At 38.4% G+C, this 17475-nt stretch overlaps 1 protein-coding gene across 2 annotated transcripts in view; it reads left to right on the top strand.

The window, feature by feature from the left end:
* The window catches only part of KCTD18 (potassium channel tetramerization domain containing 18), a 28523-nt gene extending 11255 nt beyond the window's left edge, over positions 1-17268 (top strand). For both annotated transcript variants that reach the window (XM_047773180.1, XM_047773181.1), the window contains exons 6-7: positions 5147-5249; positions 15291-17268. In XM_047773180.1, coding sequence (XP_047629136.1) covers positions 5147-5249; positions 15291-15741 — 554 coding nt within the window. In that variant the 3' untranslated portion in view covers positions 15742-17268. The remainder of the gene's footprint in view (positions 1-5146; positions 5250-15290) is intronic.
* Positions 17269-17475: the final 207 nt, after the last annotated feature.

Raw genomic sequence — 17475 nt, 5'->3', positions numbered from 1 at the left:
ACATATAAACAAAGATCAGAAGCTTACTTATGGTAAATTACTTAGACATTATAGAGGGAAATCCCATTCACACTAACAATAAACAAAGTAACTAGGACTGTCCCACCAAGAAATGCTTGTTTCCTTTATGAAGAAAATTACTAAAATGTATTTGTTGGTCCTTCCATCCATAGGAAAAAACTTGAAGATTATGGTGAGACATACCATGATCCTGAATGGGAAATCTAAATATTATAAAGATATCAGTTCTTCTCAGATTAAAGTATAGGTTTTACACAATTCCTACCCAATTATCAATGAATCTCTTTGGGAATCTTGAGAAAGTGATTCTAAAATTCCTATGAAAGAGTGGAAAAAGTAAAATAGCCAAGAACATTTTGGGAAGTAGAAGTCACTAGAGGGAGGAGTTTAACTCTGTTTGATGATGAAAATTCATAAGGTAGCTCTATAATAGTAAATATTATGTGTTTCTGGTACAAGAATAGATGTAGAGATCAGAAGGAAACGCCATTAAAGTTAGAAGAATAAAAATATCTTGTGATAAGAAAGTATTAAGTATCAATGAAAAAAGGATAGATTATTTAATAAGTAATTTGAAAATATATTTGGAAGAAAAACAGAACTTTAATCTCACATCATTAATCAAAATAATCCCAGGTAGATTTATGAATGAAAAATGAAACTATGTCACTTATATGTGGAATCTAGTAACCAATGATACAAAAGAATTTATTTACAAAACTGAAACAGACTCAGGGATTTCAAAATCAAATTTATGATTGATTGCCAAAGGGGAAATATTGGGGAGAAGGGAAAATTAGAAGCTGGGGATTAACATATACACACCACTATACATAAAATAGGTAACTAACAAGGACCTACTGTATAGCCCAGGGAAATCTACTCAAGATTCTATAATAACCTATTTAGGAAAAGATTCTGAAAAAGAATGGCTATGTGTGTATGTTTAACTGATTCACTTTGCTGTATACCTGAAACTAACACAACACTAAGTCAAGTATACTTTAATAAAATTAAAAAACCAACCAACCAACCAACAAAAATAAGACTATGATAAACCATAATGAAATGTACGTGAATAACTGATTTCTTATTAGGGAAAGAAATTATGTACTTAAAACATAAAGACAAAGATTAATAAATTTGACAACATAATATTTAATGTGTTAACTTTAAAACATAAAAATTGTAAGTATAATTAAAAGACTAAAAAACCTTGGATAAATGTATTACATTAACTGGACATAGAATATCTTTAACATAGGGTTTATTTAAATTGATTAGAAAGCCAGCTTTACTCTATTACAAATAAATATATAAGATTCATGACCACAAATTCCTAGAAAAGGAAATAAACATGTTGCAGGAGGTTCAAACTCATCCTCAATGAAATATACATTAAATGAGGACTATTTTTTTATACACCAGATTAGTAAAGACCTCATGCATTCTTGGCAGGAGTAAAATTAATATTATTTTCTTGGGAAATAACTTATCAGTACATATCCATTGCATCAAAATTGTTTATATTCTTTGACCCAATAATTCTGCTTTTAGGAATCTGCCTTAAAAACATTATAGGGAGTTCCCGTTGTGGTGGAGGGGAAACGAATCCGACTAGGAACCATGAGGTGGCGGGTTCAACCCCTGGCCTTGTTCAGTGGGTTAAGGATCCGGCTTTGCTGTGAGCTGTGGTGTAGGTCGCAGACGAGGCTTGGATCTGGCATTGCTGTGGCTGTGGCATAGGCTGGCGGCAACAGCTCCGATTAGACTCCTAGCCTGGGAACCTCCATATGCTGCGGGTATGGCCCTGAAAGACAAAAAACAAACAAACAAACATAATCAAATACTGACAAAGGCTTGTGAACAGAGATGTTCAATTAAGCATTAATAGGGAAAAAATAAAAGCAACCTAAACGTCTGTGGTAGAAGATAAATACATATTGGCACATCCATGGAATATAGTTATTTAAATTATTTTGAATAACTTTATATTGATGAGTGCCCATGATAAAATAAGAAATAGTCACAGCAGGAAACAAAAATTAAATGTAAAGTGTTTTCAATCATGTACATATCAAATGAATAGAAAAAGAATTGGAATGAGATATGTCAATATATCCTGAGCCATGATTCCTAGTTTTAAGATTAGAGTGATTCTGATTTTTTTTATATGTACTTTTCTTTATTTTCCAAGTTTTGTATAATAAATGTGGATTATTTTATAGGCATGGAAAAAATGAAAGCTGTTAAAACAAATTACAGTATATCCATATAATAGAATACTACTCAGAAATAAAAAAGGAATGATCATTAATACATTTTTCTACCTAAATGAATCTTCAGAGCATCATGCTAAAGAAGCCAGGTGCAAAAGGCTATATAGTATATGATTCCAGTTATATGACACTCTGGAAAAGGCAAAACTAGGACATGGAGGGAAGGGCATTGACTGCAAAAGAATACGAGGGAACTTTTTAGGGTGATAGAAATATTCTATACCTTGATTGTGACCATGGTTACATGACTGTATACATCGTCAAAGCTCAGTGTTGAAAAAGGTAAATTTTATTTTATGTACATTATTCTCAATAAACCTGACTTAAAAACTTTATGGATGAGATTTGGAAATGTTTTTGTTGCATGAGTAGGTTTGGGGGTATGATCAGGCAGTTCTAGAAAGCTATTGTCTTAAAATGTCTTTTGAAAAAATTTTTAAATTACTTTTTTCTTTTTAGAGCTACATCTGCAGCAGATGGAAGTTCCCAGGCTAGGGGTCCAATCGGAGCTGTAGCTGCCGGCCTATGCCAGAGCCACAGCAATGCAGGATCCGAGCTACATCTGTGACCTATACCACGGATGTGGCCATGCCAGATCCTTAACCCACAGAGAGAGGCCAGGAATCAAATCCACATCTTCATGGATACTATGTTGGGTTCTTAAACCACTGAGCCACAGTGGGAACTCCTTAAAATGTTGTCTTAAGATGCCATAGACTTTGAGTATTGGACATATCTATTTCATGTAATAATTGTACACCAGCTTGTTAAGTTGGTTGTTATGACTAGACCTATAATGATTAAAAAAGAAGACACCAGGAGTTCCCATCGTGGCTCGGCGGAAACAAATCTGACTAGTATCCATGAGGATGCAGGTTCTATCCCTGGCCTCACTCAGTGGGTTAAGGGTCTGGCGTTGCCATGAGCTGTGGGTGTAAGTCACAGATGCGGCTCGGATCCTGCATTGCTGTGGCTCTGGCATAGGCCAGCCTGGGAACCTCCATATGCTGCAGGTGTGGCCCTAAAAAAGACACCAAGTCCATTTTGGGGACTTAAAGGTTACTTTTGTTTTTAATGTTAGGAAATTTACTCAACATCATTTTAAAGTCTCTTTTTAAAATGTCTGCATATAATTTTTTAAAAATTGAGGAGGAAAATTGAGGAAATTCATATAACATAGAATTAATTGAAGTATGCATTTTAGTGACATTTACTACACTAATAGTATGTGTAACCACCACCTGTATTTAGTTCTGAACATTTCCATCACTCCAAAAGGAAACCCAGTATCCATGAAGCAGTTACTCCCCATTTCCCTCTCCCTTCAATCCCTGGAAACCACCAATCTGCTTTCTGTCTCAATGGATTTGTACATTTTGGATATTTATATAAATGTGGTAATATGACATATGACCTTTTGTGTCTGGCTTCTTTCACTTAGCATAATGTTTTTAGGCTTCATAAGGATACATTTTCAGCTTTCAATCAGAAACATATCAGATTTAAAAATTAAAATGAGGAGTTCCCGTCGTGGCGCAGTGGTTAACGAATCCGACTAGGAACCATGAGGTTGCGGGTTCTGTCCCTGCCCTTGCTCAGTGGGTTAACGATCCGGCGTTGCTGTGAGCTGTGGTGTAGGTTGCAGACGCGGCTTGGATCCCGCGTTGCTGTGGCTCTGGCGTAGGCAGGTGGCTACAGCTCCGATGAGACCCCTAGCCTGGGAACCTCCATATGCTGCGGAAGCGGCCCAAGAAATAGCAAAAAGACAAAAAAAAAAAAAAAATTAAAATGAACTTGACTGGAATCTTGGCCTCCCACATTATTTCAAATTATTCCTGTTTGAAAAGGTGCTTAGGGTAGTGATATCTCACATTTACTCCTCTATAGGTGGTTGCCTTTTACAGAGTGGTTCAGAAAATTCACCTGATTTTGTGGTCACAGCAGCCCAGTGAGGTAGACAGGGCAAGTGTTAGAACCCCCACTGTCCTATTCTTTCATACGACTATCAACAATAGTGTTGATAGTCTTATAATAAATAGACTTATAACAGAGATAGACTTAGAATAAAGACACCTATCTTTTTTTTTTTTTTTGTCTTTTTGCTATTTCTTTGGGCCGCTCCCATGGCATATGGAGGTTCCCAGGCTAGGGGTCTAATAGGGTCTGTAGCTGCCGGCCTACACCAGAGCCACAGCAACGCGGGATCCCAGCCGCATCTGCAACCTACACCACAGCTCATCGGCAACACCGGATCCTTAACTCACTGAGCGAGGCCGGGAATCAAACCCGCAACCTCATGGTTCCTAGTCAGATTTGTTAACCACTGCGCCACGACGGGAACTCCACCTATCATTTCTTGCATGGTTAGTCTGTGCCGGGCACTGTTCTGGGCATTGTGCACTTATTTTCTCATTTAATCATCACAGCAAGGTGTGTACTATTATTGCCATCATTTCGCAGATGAGAAACTTTAGGCACAGAAAAGTTAAGTATCTTTCCCAAGGTGACGTAAATAGTGAAGCGACAGAAATGGGATCCAGACCCAGGCAGTCTTGGCTCCAGAGTCTGTGCCCTTGACCAGTACTCACTCAGGTGCCCAGGGTCTGTATAATGAGATGCTGATGATCAGTGGCAGAGTGGGGGCTGGCAGACAGCTCTTCCTAGGTCATGAGCTGTGCCATGACTGCCCTGGCTCTTCTGGGAGCACTTCCTGTAGATACTTCCCTTTGCCAAACCAGAGGCATGAACCTCACAGGTTTTTTTCTGGCTGGTTTTATATACAACAGTGTTGCTGAACCTTTGGCGGTGCACAGTGGTTCTCTAAGTTATATCTTCTTAACTTCCAGGTGTTAGCTACTGGCGGGTGCCTCACGAGCTGATAGAATGTTGGACTCTGGAAGAGCGGCCTTTACTTGGAAGCCTACATCACATGGCCCCAATTCGAAAGAGGTTATCTGTTCTGTTAATTTTGATTTTTAAAAAAAATAAATCTGAGACGTATATTTTTACTGCTTTTATTGCGGGAATGAATAATGTTTCTTGACCTCAGTGAGCTTATTAATCACCTAAGTGGATATTCTGCTTTACCAGCAAAATATAAATCTTGCTAAATGCAAAGTTACCATGTAACCATGCAAAACTATGCAAACTATGTAAAAAGTGGAAGCAATTCTTTAAAACAGTTATAGGCAATGCTCTTTTGGGGGAAACATGATTTTAAAAATAATACCGGACAAGGTGGGAATGCTGTGGTAAGTATTTTTCCCCACTAAAGTGAAATCCCAGGCTTTATTGGCAATAAATTACACATAATATTTGAAATTTCCTGTGAATTATTCTGAATTCCTTCCTCCTTCCTATTACTACAACTAGGATTTTTATTTAGTAGTATTTTCTTGTGTTCTGTGAAATTATTAGCATTAAATTCATTCCACATCTGTGCCTTTTACTGTGCTTTAAATACATTTAAAATTATATTTAATTTTCATTTTCTGGGTCTTATTTATGGCTTTCAGATGTTCTGATTACTTGATCATCTATTCTAGAATTTGATTCAGTGCTCCTATGAAATTTCAGACTGCTTTTCTTTTACTTTTGCCCTCTGGATCTTTCACAGAAGTGCAGAGAATTTTATTCAGTTTTTAGTACTAAATCATATGTAAAAACTGATCTTTTTTCTTAAGAACCTTCATTTCATTATCATTGTTCATTTTTCCACTTGAGTTAGCTAATGTTCTTTGGCTCTAGAGCAGTGGTTCTCAACTGGGGGCAATTTTGTCCCCCAGGGGATATATTTGGCAATGTTTGGAGACACTGTAGGGTGGGAGGTGCTGCTTGCATCTAGAGAGTAGAGGCCAGGGTTGCTTCTAAATGTCCTAGAATGCACAGGATAGCCCCCCTCAACAAAGAATTACTGGACCCCAAACTACGGTAGTGGTAATGGCTAGTCCAAGGAGAAACCTTGGACTAGCATCCAGTGGCAAATGTGTAGAAAATGTAAAACAAGTAAAAATGGCTTTAGGGAAGCTCTCATGTGTGCTAATTGTCTTTCATCTGAGATTTTTATCAAGCATCATTTTTGATGAGAAAATGATTGATGTAGCAATACTTGTGAGGTCCCAAAGAACCATTTTTTACCTATGATAATTTAGTTATGTTTAGTAGAGTTTTAAGATAGAATATATTATATTCACAGTTTTCAAATTACTGTGCTATTATGATCCCATTGCCAAGAATCAGATTTCACTATGTTATACTTGCCTCTGAAAACACACCAGTGTTGGCTCAGAGATAGAAGACTCGGAGGATTCCCATTACACACCATGTTCAGAAGGAGATTTTCATGGAGTGAAACTGATGAAAATGGTGAAAGGAGTAGGCAGGCTTTTGGCAGTGGTTGTCTGACAGGTTTAAGGTCATTTAAAACAATGTTCCATGTGACTTTTTCCTTCATTTTGTTAATGTTGTGTATCATATTGACTGGCGTGTGAATGTTGACCCATTCTTATATTCATGGAATAAATCATTGTGTGTCATCCTTTTAATGTATTGTTACATTTCATTTGCTAGCTTTTTTTTTTTTTGAGGGTTTTTGCTTTTATATTTATCAGGGATATTGGCATATAGTTTTTCTGTGGCATTCTTATCTAGTTTTGATATTGGGAATTGGCCTTGTAAAGTGAGTTTTGAAGAGTTCCCTCCTCTTTTATTTTTTGGAAGTATTTGAGAGGCATTGGTATTACTTCTTTCAAGAATTGGTCTGGTAGAATTCACCAGTGAAGCTGTTTGGTCATAAAATTTTGTTAGGAAGTTTCAGTCTCCTTACCAGTTCATCAGTCTGTTCAGATTTTTCTGTTTCATCATGATTTAGTCTTGGTAGGCTGTATGTTTCTAGGAATTAATTCATTTCTTCTAGGTTGTCAAGTTGGTTGGCATATAATTATTCATAGTAGCCTATTATTTTCCTTTGTGTTTCTGTGGTAAGTTTTAGTATCTCCTCTTTCATGTCTTTTTTTTTTTAGAGCCGCACTAGCAGCATACGGAGGTTCCCAGGCTAGGGGTCCAATTGGAGCTATAGCTGCCAACCTACGCCAGAGCCACAGCAATGCTAGATCTGAGCCGCATCTGCGACCTACACCACAGCTCATGGCAACACTGGATCCTTCACCCACTGAGCAAGGCCAGGGATTGAACCCACAACCTCATGGTTCCTAGTTGGAGTCATTTCTGCTGCACCACAATGGGAGCTCCTCATGTCTGATTTTGAGTTCTCTTTTCTTCCTGGTGAGTCTCCCAGAGATTTGCCAATTTTGTTTATCTTTTCAAAGAACCAGCTCTTAGTTTTATTGGCCTTTTCTATTGTGTTTTTAGTCTCTATTTCATTCATTTCTGCACTGATCTTTGTTATTTCCTTCCTTCTACATACTTATTTTTCCCTCTTTTTCTAGTTGCTTGAGGTGTAAAGAGGTTGTTTATTTGAGACTTATCTTCTTTTTTAAAATTAATTGATTTTTTTAATTACTTAATGAATTTTATTACATTTATAGGTGTACAACAATCATCACAACCAAACTTCACAGCATGTCCATCCCAAACCCTCAGTGCATCCCCCCACACCCTAACTTGTCTCATTTGGAAACCATAAGTTTTGCAAAGTCTGTGAGTCAGTATCTGTTCTGTAAAGAAGTTCACTGTGTCCTTTCTTTAGATTCCATATGTCAGTATGGCATTTGATGTTGGTGTCTCATTGTCTGACTGACTTCACTTATCATGATAATTTCAAGGTCCATCCATGATGCTAAAAATGCCATTATTTCTTTCCTTTTAATGGCTGAGTAATGTTCCATTGTGTATATGTACCACATCTGCTTTATCCACTCCTCTCGTTGATGGACATTTAGGTTTGTTTCCATGTTTTGGCTATTGCAAATATTGCTGCAGTGAACACTGGAGTATATGTGTCTTTTCGAGTCATGGTTTTCTCTGGATAGATGCCCAGGAGTGGAATTGCTGTGATCAAATGGTAGTTCTATTTTTAGTTGTTATTGTCATTACTCTAGGAGGTCGATCTGAGAAGATATTGCTGTGGGTTATGTCAGAGAGTGTTTGGCCTATGTTTTCCTCTAAGAGTTTTATAGTATCTGGTCTTATATTTAGGTCTTTAATCCATTGTGAGTTTATTTTGTGTATGGTGTTAGAAAGTGTTCTAATTTCATTCTTTTACATGTGGCTGTCCAGTTTTCCCAGCACCACTTATTGAACAGGCTGTCTTTTTCCCATTATATATTCTTGTCTCCTTTGTCATAGATTAGGTTGTTGTAGGTGCATAGGTTTAATTCTGGGCTTTCTATCCTGTTCCAGTGATCTATAGTTCTTTCATTGTGCCAGAACCATATGGTTTTGATTGCTGTTGCTTTGTAGTATAGACTTATTTTACTTCTTGAGGTATACATTGCTATGAGTTCTCTTAGAGCTGCTTTTACTACATCCCACAAATTTTGATATGTTACAGTTCCGCTTTCATTTGTATAATGATATTTTTTGATATCTCTTTTGATTTCTTCTTTGACCCCTGGTTGTTCAGTAGCATGTTGTTTAATCTCCATGTATTTATGAATTTCGAGGCTTGTTTTGTAGCCTAATGTGTGATCTCTCTTGGGAAATATTCCATGTACACTTGAGAAGAGTGTGTATTCTGTTGGTTTTGGATAGAATGTTCTGTAACTATCTGTTAGGTCCATCTGGCCTAACATGTCACTTAAGACCAGTGTTTCCTTATTGATTTTTCTGTATGGGTGATCCATCCATTGATGTAAGTGGGGTATTAAAGCCTTCCAGTATTGGAGTTCCCATCATGGCTCAGTGGTTAACAAATCCGATTAGGAACCATAAGGTTGCGGGTTTGATCCCTGGCCTTGCTCAGTGGGTTAAGGATCCAGCATTGCCATGAGCTGTGGTGTAGGTCACAGACACGGCTTGGGTCCTGTGCTGCTGTGGCTCTGGCGTAGGCCAGTGGCTGCAGCTCCGATTGGACCCCTAGCCTGGGAACCTCCATATGCCATGGGAGCAGCCCTAGAAAAGGCAAAAGACAAAAATAAATAAATAAATAAATAAATAAATAAAGTCTTCCAGTATTATTGTAGTCTGTATCTTCCTTTAGTTTGATTAATATTTGCTCTGTTTTTTAGGTGCTCCTATTTTGGGTGAATTAATATTTACAAATGTTATATTGTCTTGTTGGATTGACCTTCTTATCATCATGTAATGCCCTTCTTTGTCTCTTTCATTTTAAAGCTTATTTTGTCTGATATAAGTATAGCTACTCCAGCTTTCTTTTGATTTCTCTTTGCATGGAATATCTTTTCCCATCCTTTCACTTTCAGTCTGTGTGTGTCCTTATGTGTAAAGTGAGTCTTTTGTAGGTAGCATATAGATGGGTCTTGTTTTTTGATGTTTTGAGCCACTCTATGTTTTCTGTTTGGGGAATTTAGTCCATTTGCCTTTAAAGTAATTATTGATAAGTATGTACTTATTTCCATTTTGTTAATTGTTTTCTGATTGTTTTTGTAGTTCTCTGTTCCTTTCTTCTTTTCTTATTCTCTTCCTTTATGGTTTCATAACTTTCTTTAGTGGTATGATTATGTTCCTATCTCTTTAGCTTTCACATATTTACTGTAGGTTTTTGTCTTGTGGTTACCATGAGGCTTCCACATAACAACTTTTGTCTGTAACAGTCTATTTTAAATTGATAAGAACCTAAGTTTGATCCCTCTGTAAAGCTCAACATTACTGCTCTCCCTTGCCATGTTTTATGATTTTGATGTCATATTTTACATCCTTTTATAATGTGAATTCCTTAACTAATTATTTTAATCATAGTTATTTTCATTACTTTTGTCTCCTACCCTTTATACTAGATTCACAAGTGATTAATCTACTACCTTTATTATATATTTACCTTTCTAGTGAGATGTTTTTCTTTCACGTATGTTTTTGCTACTAACTAGTACTCTTTATTTTCAGTTTAAAGAAGTCACTTTAATATTTCTTGTAAGTCTGGTTCAATGGTGACGAACACTTTTAGCTTCTGCTTGTCTGGAAAATTCTTTGTCTTCATTAGTCCTGAATGATAACTGTGCTGCATAAATTATTCTTGGTTGGAATTTTTTTTTCTTCTACTACTATGAATATATCATGCCACCCCTTTGTGGCTGGAAAATTTTTGCTGAAAAATCTCCTGATAGTCTTATGGGGATTCCTTTGTATATAACAGGCTATTTTTCTCTTGCTGCTTTCAAGATTCTCTTCTTGTCTTTAAGTTTTGACATTTTAATTATAATATGGCTCAGTGTGGGTACCTTTGGGATCATCTTATTTGGAACCCTCTGGACTTCCTGGATCTGGATATCTCTTTCCTTCCTCAGTTATGGAATTTTTCAGTTATTATTTATTTAAATAGGATTTCTGCCCCTTTCTGTCTTCTCTGGGAGCCCTATAATGTGAATGTTAGTCCATCTAATGTTGTCCCCTAAGTCCCTTAAGCTATCTTCCCCTTTTTTTCATTATTTTTCTTTTTGGGGCTCTGGGTGAGTTTCATTGCCCTGCCTTTGAGTTGACTAATCCTTTCATTTGCATCATCTAGTCTGTTGTTGAATTGCTCTAGTGTTTTTTTTTTTTTTTTCAGTTCTGTTATTTATTCTTCAGCTCTTTGACTTTGACTTGATACCTTCTTAAATTTTTTCTTCTCTTTGTTGAAGTTCTCACTGTGTTTATCCATTCTTCTCCTCAGTTTGGATTATTGAACTTCTTATCAGATAAATTACTTATCTCTGTTTCATTAGGTTTTTTCATGAACTTTTATCTTGTTCTTTGATTTGAAACATATTCTTCAGTTTCTTCATTTCACTTGGCTCTCTGTGTTCATTTCTATACAATATATGTAACAGCCACTTCTCTCAGTTTTGAAGGAGTGGCCTCATGTAGAAGATGAACCTTACATCCCTGCCCAGCTCTTGGTTGTCACTCAAACCTTTGTGTTTGTCCAAGCAGCCTACTATATTTTTTTAATAGCGCCCATGAGGTGAGGATTTTCCAGGCTGTCAGCATCCCAAAAGGGAGGATCTCAGCACCTAGAATGAGGCTGCTTGGAAGCTAGACTCTCAGACAGCAGGCTTTTAAAGTATGCAGATATATACAGTCTTATGGGACTGCAGGTGTAAGCCCTGCTGGCCAACAGAGCCAGGCAATCTGAAGGTGTTCCCTTGGTGGCAGTTACAAAATCTGGGGCTCCAGCTGAGTATATAAGCTCTTTTCAGAAAGATGCTGAGGAGCTGGAGCAAAGCAGAGAGAGCACACCAAGATGGCTTCCACAGCATATATTATTTGAAGCATTTCTGCAGGCTGCTACATGTGTGCCAAACCTGAAGTTTGTCCCTCAGGCTCAAGCTTCAGGATGAGCAAAAAGTCCTCCTTTGCAGAAAGACTGGGGAGTGTACTTGAGTCTGTTGTCTGTGCAGTGTCCTGTGGATGTTAGCCCACCAAGAACCATCTCTCTGATTGCCACAGTCCCCTGGGACTCAGGCATGCAAGCTCCACCAGCCACCAGAGCCAGGGGGTCAAGGGGTACACTGTGGGTGGCAGACAGAAAAACCAGGGCACTAGAGGAATGTAAAGTTCCCCCTCAGAAGACACTGGCACTTTGGAGTGTGGCACAACGTGGATGCAAAGACAGCACCCACCCTCTGAAGTCTCTGGGAAGGATTAGAGTCAGCACTTGGATGCATGTTTAATTAGAAGTCTGCTCCTCAGGCTTCAGTCATGATGATTAGCTAACAGATCTTCTTCACAGAAAGACTGAGCCTCTGGAGTCTTGCTATGCCCCTGGAGTGACAGCTGTTTAAGACCCCCAAGCGTGAGCACCACCAGCCACCAGATACAGCAATGTAGAGGTGTCTCTTGGCAGCATTTGTAAAAATCTAGGCATCAGACAGAGCTATGAGATTCTTTCTGGATGACAGTAGAAATAGGAATAAATTTAGCGAAGGTGGTAATAAAATAGCTGTGTTTCAAAAACTGTAAGACATTAATGAAAGCAATTGAAAAAGACACAAATAAATGGAAAGATAGTCCCTGCTCATGAATTGGAAGAATTAATATTGTTAAAATTTCTGTATTGCCCAAAGCAATATGCAGATTCAATGCAACCCCTATAAAAATTCCAATGACATTATTTACAGAAGTAGGACAAATAATCACAGTCTCAATGAGCAGTCTTGAGAGAGAATAACACATCTGGAGGTATCAAGCTCCATTATTTCAAATTATATTACAAAGCTATATTAATTTAAATGGTATAATAATGGCATAAAAACAGACATGCAGATCAGTGGAACAGAATAGAGAGACCAGAAATAAACCCATGCATATAGGCCAACTGATTTACAACAAAAGAGGCAAAAATGTACAATGGGGAAAGGTGTCTTCAATAAATGGTATTGGGAAAATTGGATATCCACATGCAAAAGAATGAAACTGGACCACTCTCTTACACCATAGTATATAAAAATTAACTCAAAATGGATTGGAGACTTGAATGTAAGACCTAAAACCATAAAGAGAAGATAAAAATAGATGGTAAGCTTCTGACATAGGTCTTGGTGGTGATTTTTTGAATCTGACATGAAAAGCAACAAAAGCAAAAATAAACATGAGGGACTGAATCAAACTAAAAAAAAAGATTCTGCACAGCAAAGGAAACTATCAACAAAATAAAAAGGCAAACTACTGAATGGAAGAAAATATTTGCAGATCATGTATCTGATCAAGGGTTAATATCCATAATACATAAAAAACTCATCTAGCTAATAGCAAAAACAAAACAAAACAAAAACCCAATGTGTTTAAAAAATGGACAGAAGGTCTGAATAAACATTTTTCCAAAGAAGGCATGTAGATGACCAACAGGTACATGAAAAGATTATCAACATCATTAATCAGGGAAATGCGAATCAAAACCACAAGGAGACATCATCTCATACTGTTAGAATGGCTATCATCAAAAAGACAGGAAATAGGAGTTCCCGTCGTGGCGCAGTGGTTAACGAATCCGACTAGGAACCATGAGGTTGCGGGTTCGGTTCCTGCCCTTGCTCAGTGGGTTAACGATCCGGCGTTGCCGTGAGCTGTGGTGTAGGTTGCAGACGCGGCTCGGATCCCGCGTTGCGGTGGCTCTGGCGTAGGCCGGTGGCTACAGCTCTGATTCGACCCCTAGCCTGGGAACCTCCATATGCAGCGGGAGCGGCCCAAGAAATAGCAACAACAACAAAAAGACAAAAGACAAAAAAAAAAAAAAGACGGGAAATAAGTATTGGCAAGGATGTGGAGAAAAGGGAACCATTGTGTACTGTTGGTGCAATGGAAATTGGTGCAGCTACTATGAAAAACAATATGGAGGTTCTTCAAAACATTCTAAGTAGAACTAACATATGTTCCAGCAACTCTCCTTCTGGGTATCTGGGCAGAGAAAATGAGAACACTAACTCAAAAAGATATATGCATCCACATGTTCACTGAAGCATTATTTATAATAATTAAAGTATGATAACAACTTGTGTCCATTGATAGATGATTGTGCAAAGAAATTGTGATACACATACACACACACACACTGGAATATTATTCACCCATAAAAATGAGTGAAATCTTGCCATTTGCAGCAAATGGATGTCAAGGCTATTATGCAAAATGAAATTTCAGACAGAGAAAGACAAGTGCCATAAGATCTCTCTTAAATATAGAATCTTCAAAAAACAAAACAAAAACAAAAAACAAAATCTTATAGATACAGGGAAATGATTGGGTGGTTGCCAGAGGTGAGAGGTGAGGGGCGGTAGAAATCGGTGATCTGGTTTTTTTGTTTGTTGGTTTTAGTTTAAACAAATTGAATAAAAATTGAATGAAATAAGATAAAACAATGTTCCCTTCTTTAGGCTTTTTTACAGTGAATGGCAAACTCAGTTCAGGGAACTTCGAAGGTTTGTCCAGTACTTCTCAAATTCAAAAAGCACTTCACTGTACCATGAAGCAGTTTGACCATTCTAGCAGTTCCCAAAATGTGTTCCATAGAATACTAATTTTACTGGGTGCCAAAGGTTGCATTACAGAGTGACTGGGAAATATGTATTCAACAAAGCTAAACAGGTGTCTACTGTGGAATCTTTAATTTATTAATATAGACTTTAAAGTTTCAGGCAGAGAATAAAATGTGCCATAGCATTTCTCATATATTTGTGAAACCCTTTTTTCTTTTCTTTCTTTTTTTTTCTTTTTTTTTTTTTTTTGGTCTTTTGTCTGTTTTTTTAGGGCCACACCTGTGGCATACGGAGGTTCCCAGGCTAGGGGTCGAATAGGAAATGTTGCTGCCAGCCTGTGCCAGAGCCACAGAAATGCTAGATCCAAGCTGTGTCTGCAACCTACACCACAGCTCATGGCAACACCAGATCCTTAACCCACTGAGTAAGGCCAGGGATCGGACCCACAACCTCATGGTTCCTAGTCAGATTGTTTCCACTGCGCCATGATGGGAACTCCAAACCCCCTTTTTTCTCAGTAAATCTCTTGAAACTGATATTCCGGAAAAAATAACTTGGAACACCCCTGGTTGTCCTCTAAATCACATCAGGATTTGGGGGAAAGGAGTGATGTGCTGTGTAATTCTGGTGTAACACTCCAAATTTTAACTCTTTATTGGTATTAACAAAATACGTGTTTAAAAGAGTGTATTCAAGTTGAAATAATCATTTGTAAACCTGCTAATTTACTTATTGACGGGAGATGAGAGGCAAGGTAGGTTGACACCTCCAAGCCTCTTCACTCAAAATCTTGACAAAAACCTTTTGGGGGACCCTTTTTGTTTGAAGGTACACTTTGGAGACCCTGTCATTAGTTACTGAACCTGTAAATTCTGACAAGGACCTGCTTCTGTATTTACAGGCGACTGACAGCCTTCAATGAAGAGGAGGAAGAAGGCGAGAACTGTAAGACGGGCCCTAAACCTGTCCGATTTTTGGGTCCTTCCACCAGCACCCAAATTAAAGTCAAGAATTCCGCTTCCGTCAGGGTGTCCCCGGCCAGGGCGTCGGTGAACGCGGCTGTGGGAGGAAAGGCAGCCCAGCGCTGTGCCCCGACGAGAGCCCCATCCCTGGTGGGTACCACGGGTGCTGAGAACGGAGCTGGGCACCCAGCTCCAGCTAAGGTTCTGCTCTCCGACAAGAAGGCCACCCCGCCCCGAGTGATAAAACTGAAGCGGACTCCCCTGTGTGCCACCGGGCCTTCCCCGCCCGCCTGCCCCGCGGCGAGGACCGTGGGGCCCCCGGAGCCGCCCCCCAGCGCCCCCGGCGCCCTGGACCTGTGGACTGAGAATGGGCAGCGGCAGACGGATTGATGGAAACAGGGCCTCAGGACATCCCGTTTGCCCTTCTGAGCTTCCAGCCCGTTTAATACAAATAAGTGCCACTCTGCTGACGCACTCGAGGTGAAAATTTAAGTTTCTGTTTAGGACAAATGGTGTGAAAAGGAATGGGTTGTGTGAAGAGGGATGAGGAGGGAGATTGTAAGTGTCTCCGTTTCCCAGCATTTCAATTTACTTGTCGAGGGCCAGTTGCAATTTCAGGTTTTTAAATGTGTTTGAAAATGTTTCACTGGTATTAAGGCAACAAGACAGTCCAGCACAATCATCGCTAAGGAAGACCACTGTGTTACTGCAATAATTCTAGCTTTTAGGTACTTATTTAATGTTTCTCATTGCGGCCCAGGGATTGGAAAGGGGGTTGGGTTTAGACCTTTCTGTCTGGCGACATGGGGAGGGTGGTGGTAGTGCTTCCCTGTGCTTTGTCACAGATGCAGGAGGTTGGAGAGACCACGTAGGTCAAGGTGAACTCCGCCAGGGTCACTCTCAGTCTCAAAAGGTAACTTGAAAAGATATGTAGGAAAAGCAAGACGATAATTTGAGATCACATTTTGACTCTCACTTAATCAAACCGTTTTCTCTCCTAGATTGGCTTTTCCTACACTTTTCTGTTAGCAGATTTATTTATACATCACAGGAAGATTTCTTGGGATAAGAACGATATAATGCATCTTTGGAATGAACTGCTAAAATATTTTGAGTCTGAAAAGTGAATTTTGAAAACACTTTGAAAAAGAAGTTAAAAGTTTAACTTTTTAACTAAAGTTAATGTTTGTTTTTCAGAAATGACCATTGAGTGATTCTGATTATACAGTATGATTTTTATGCATAAAATTTCCACATAACTTGAATTTAATATTTTTAAACAGAATAGTTAATCTTCTATTTTTTCACAACTGTTCATTTGTATGTGTTTACACGTACAGGTTATGTTTTATAATTGGATCACATATTTCTACCTTCAGTGAGCAGTATGCCTGCAGTGTATTAAAAATAAGTTCATAAAGCAGGGTAGTTTTTACTCAGTGCTTACATTGGTTCGAAAGAGTAAATATACTCAAGACATTACTTTTCACAAAATATAGTAAAACGTTTCCATAAAAAGTGAAAATTTTCTGTGACTATACTTATTTCTAAGCCTTGGAGCCGTTTGGTAGTTTGAAAGCTTGTTCAGTTATATAGGTTATCTATTTCTACTTTCGCAATTGCTTTCTTGTCTAGTTAATGTATGAAATTATTAAACCAATTTTGGATAGCTATCCAAATACCAGCAACTTTCTAAAATAAGTGGCTAGAAAAAGTGAATATTTAACTAAAGATTTATGAATGATATTCCCCTATAGAATATATAAAATATTCAGTCACCTTGAAAAATACTGTCATAAAGAATCCAGGCCCTCTTCAGTGAGTTTTAAAAACTTCCATTTAGAATATTATTAGTATTGTTTGATCTACGACTTTTTTTTTTCTTTTTGCCTTTTCTAGGGCCGCTCCCACGGCATATGGAGGTTCCCAGGGTAGGGGTCAAATTGGTGCTGTAGCCACTGGCTTATGCCAGAGCCACAGCAATGCAGGATCTGAGCCGCGTCTGCAACCTGCACCACAGCTTGTGGCAACACCAGATCCCTTAACCCACTGAGCAAGGCCAGGGATTGATCCTCCAACCTCATGGTTCCTAGTCGGATTCGTTAACCACTGCGCCATGACGGG

The sequence above is a fragment of the Phacochoerus africanus genome, chromosome 3, assembly GCF_016906955.1.
Source record: "Phacochoerus africanus isolate WHEZ1 chromosome 3, ROS_Pafr_v1, whole genome shotgun sequence".
NCBI lineage: Eukaryota > Metazoa > Chordata > Mammalia > Artiodactyla > Suidae > Phacochoerus > Phacochoerus africanus.
Note: the sequence above shows the minus strand (reverse complement) of the source record. Positions and strands in the feature narration are given on the sequence as shown.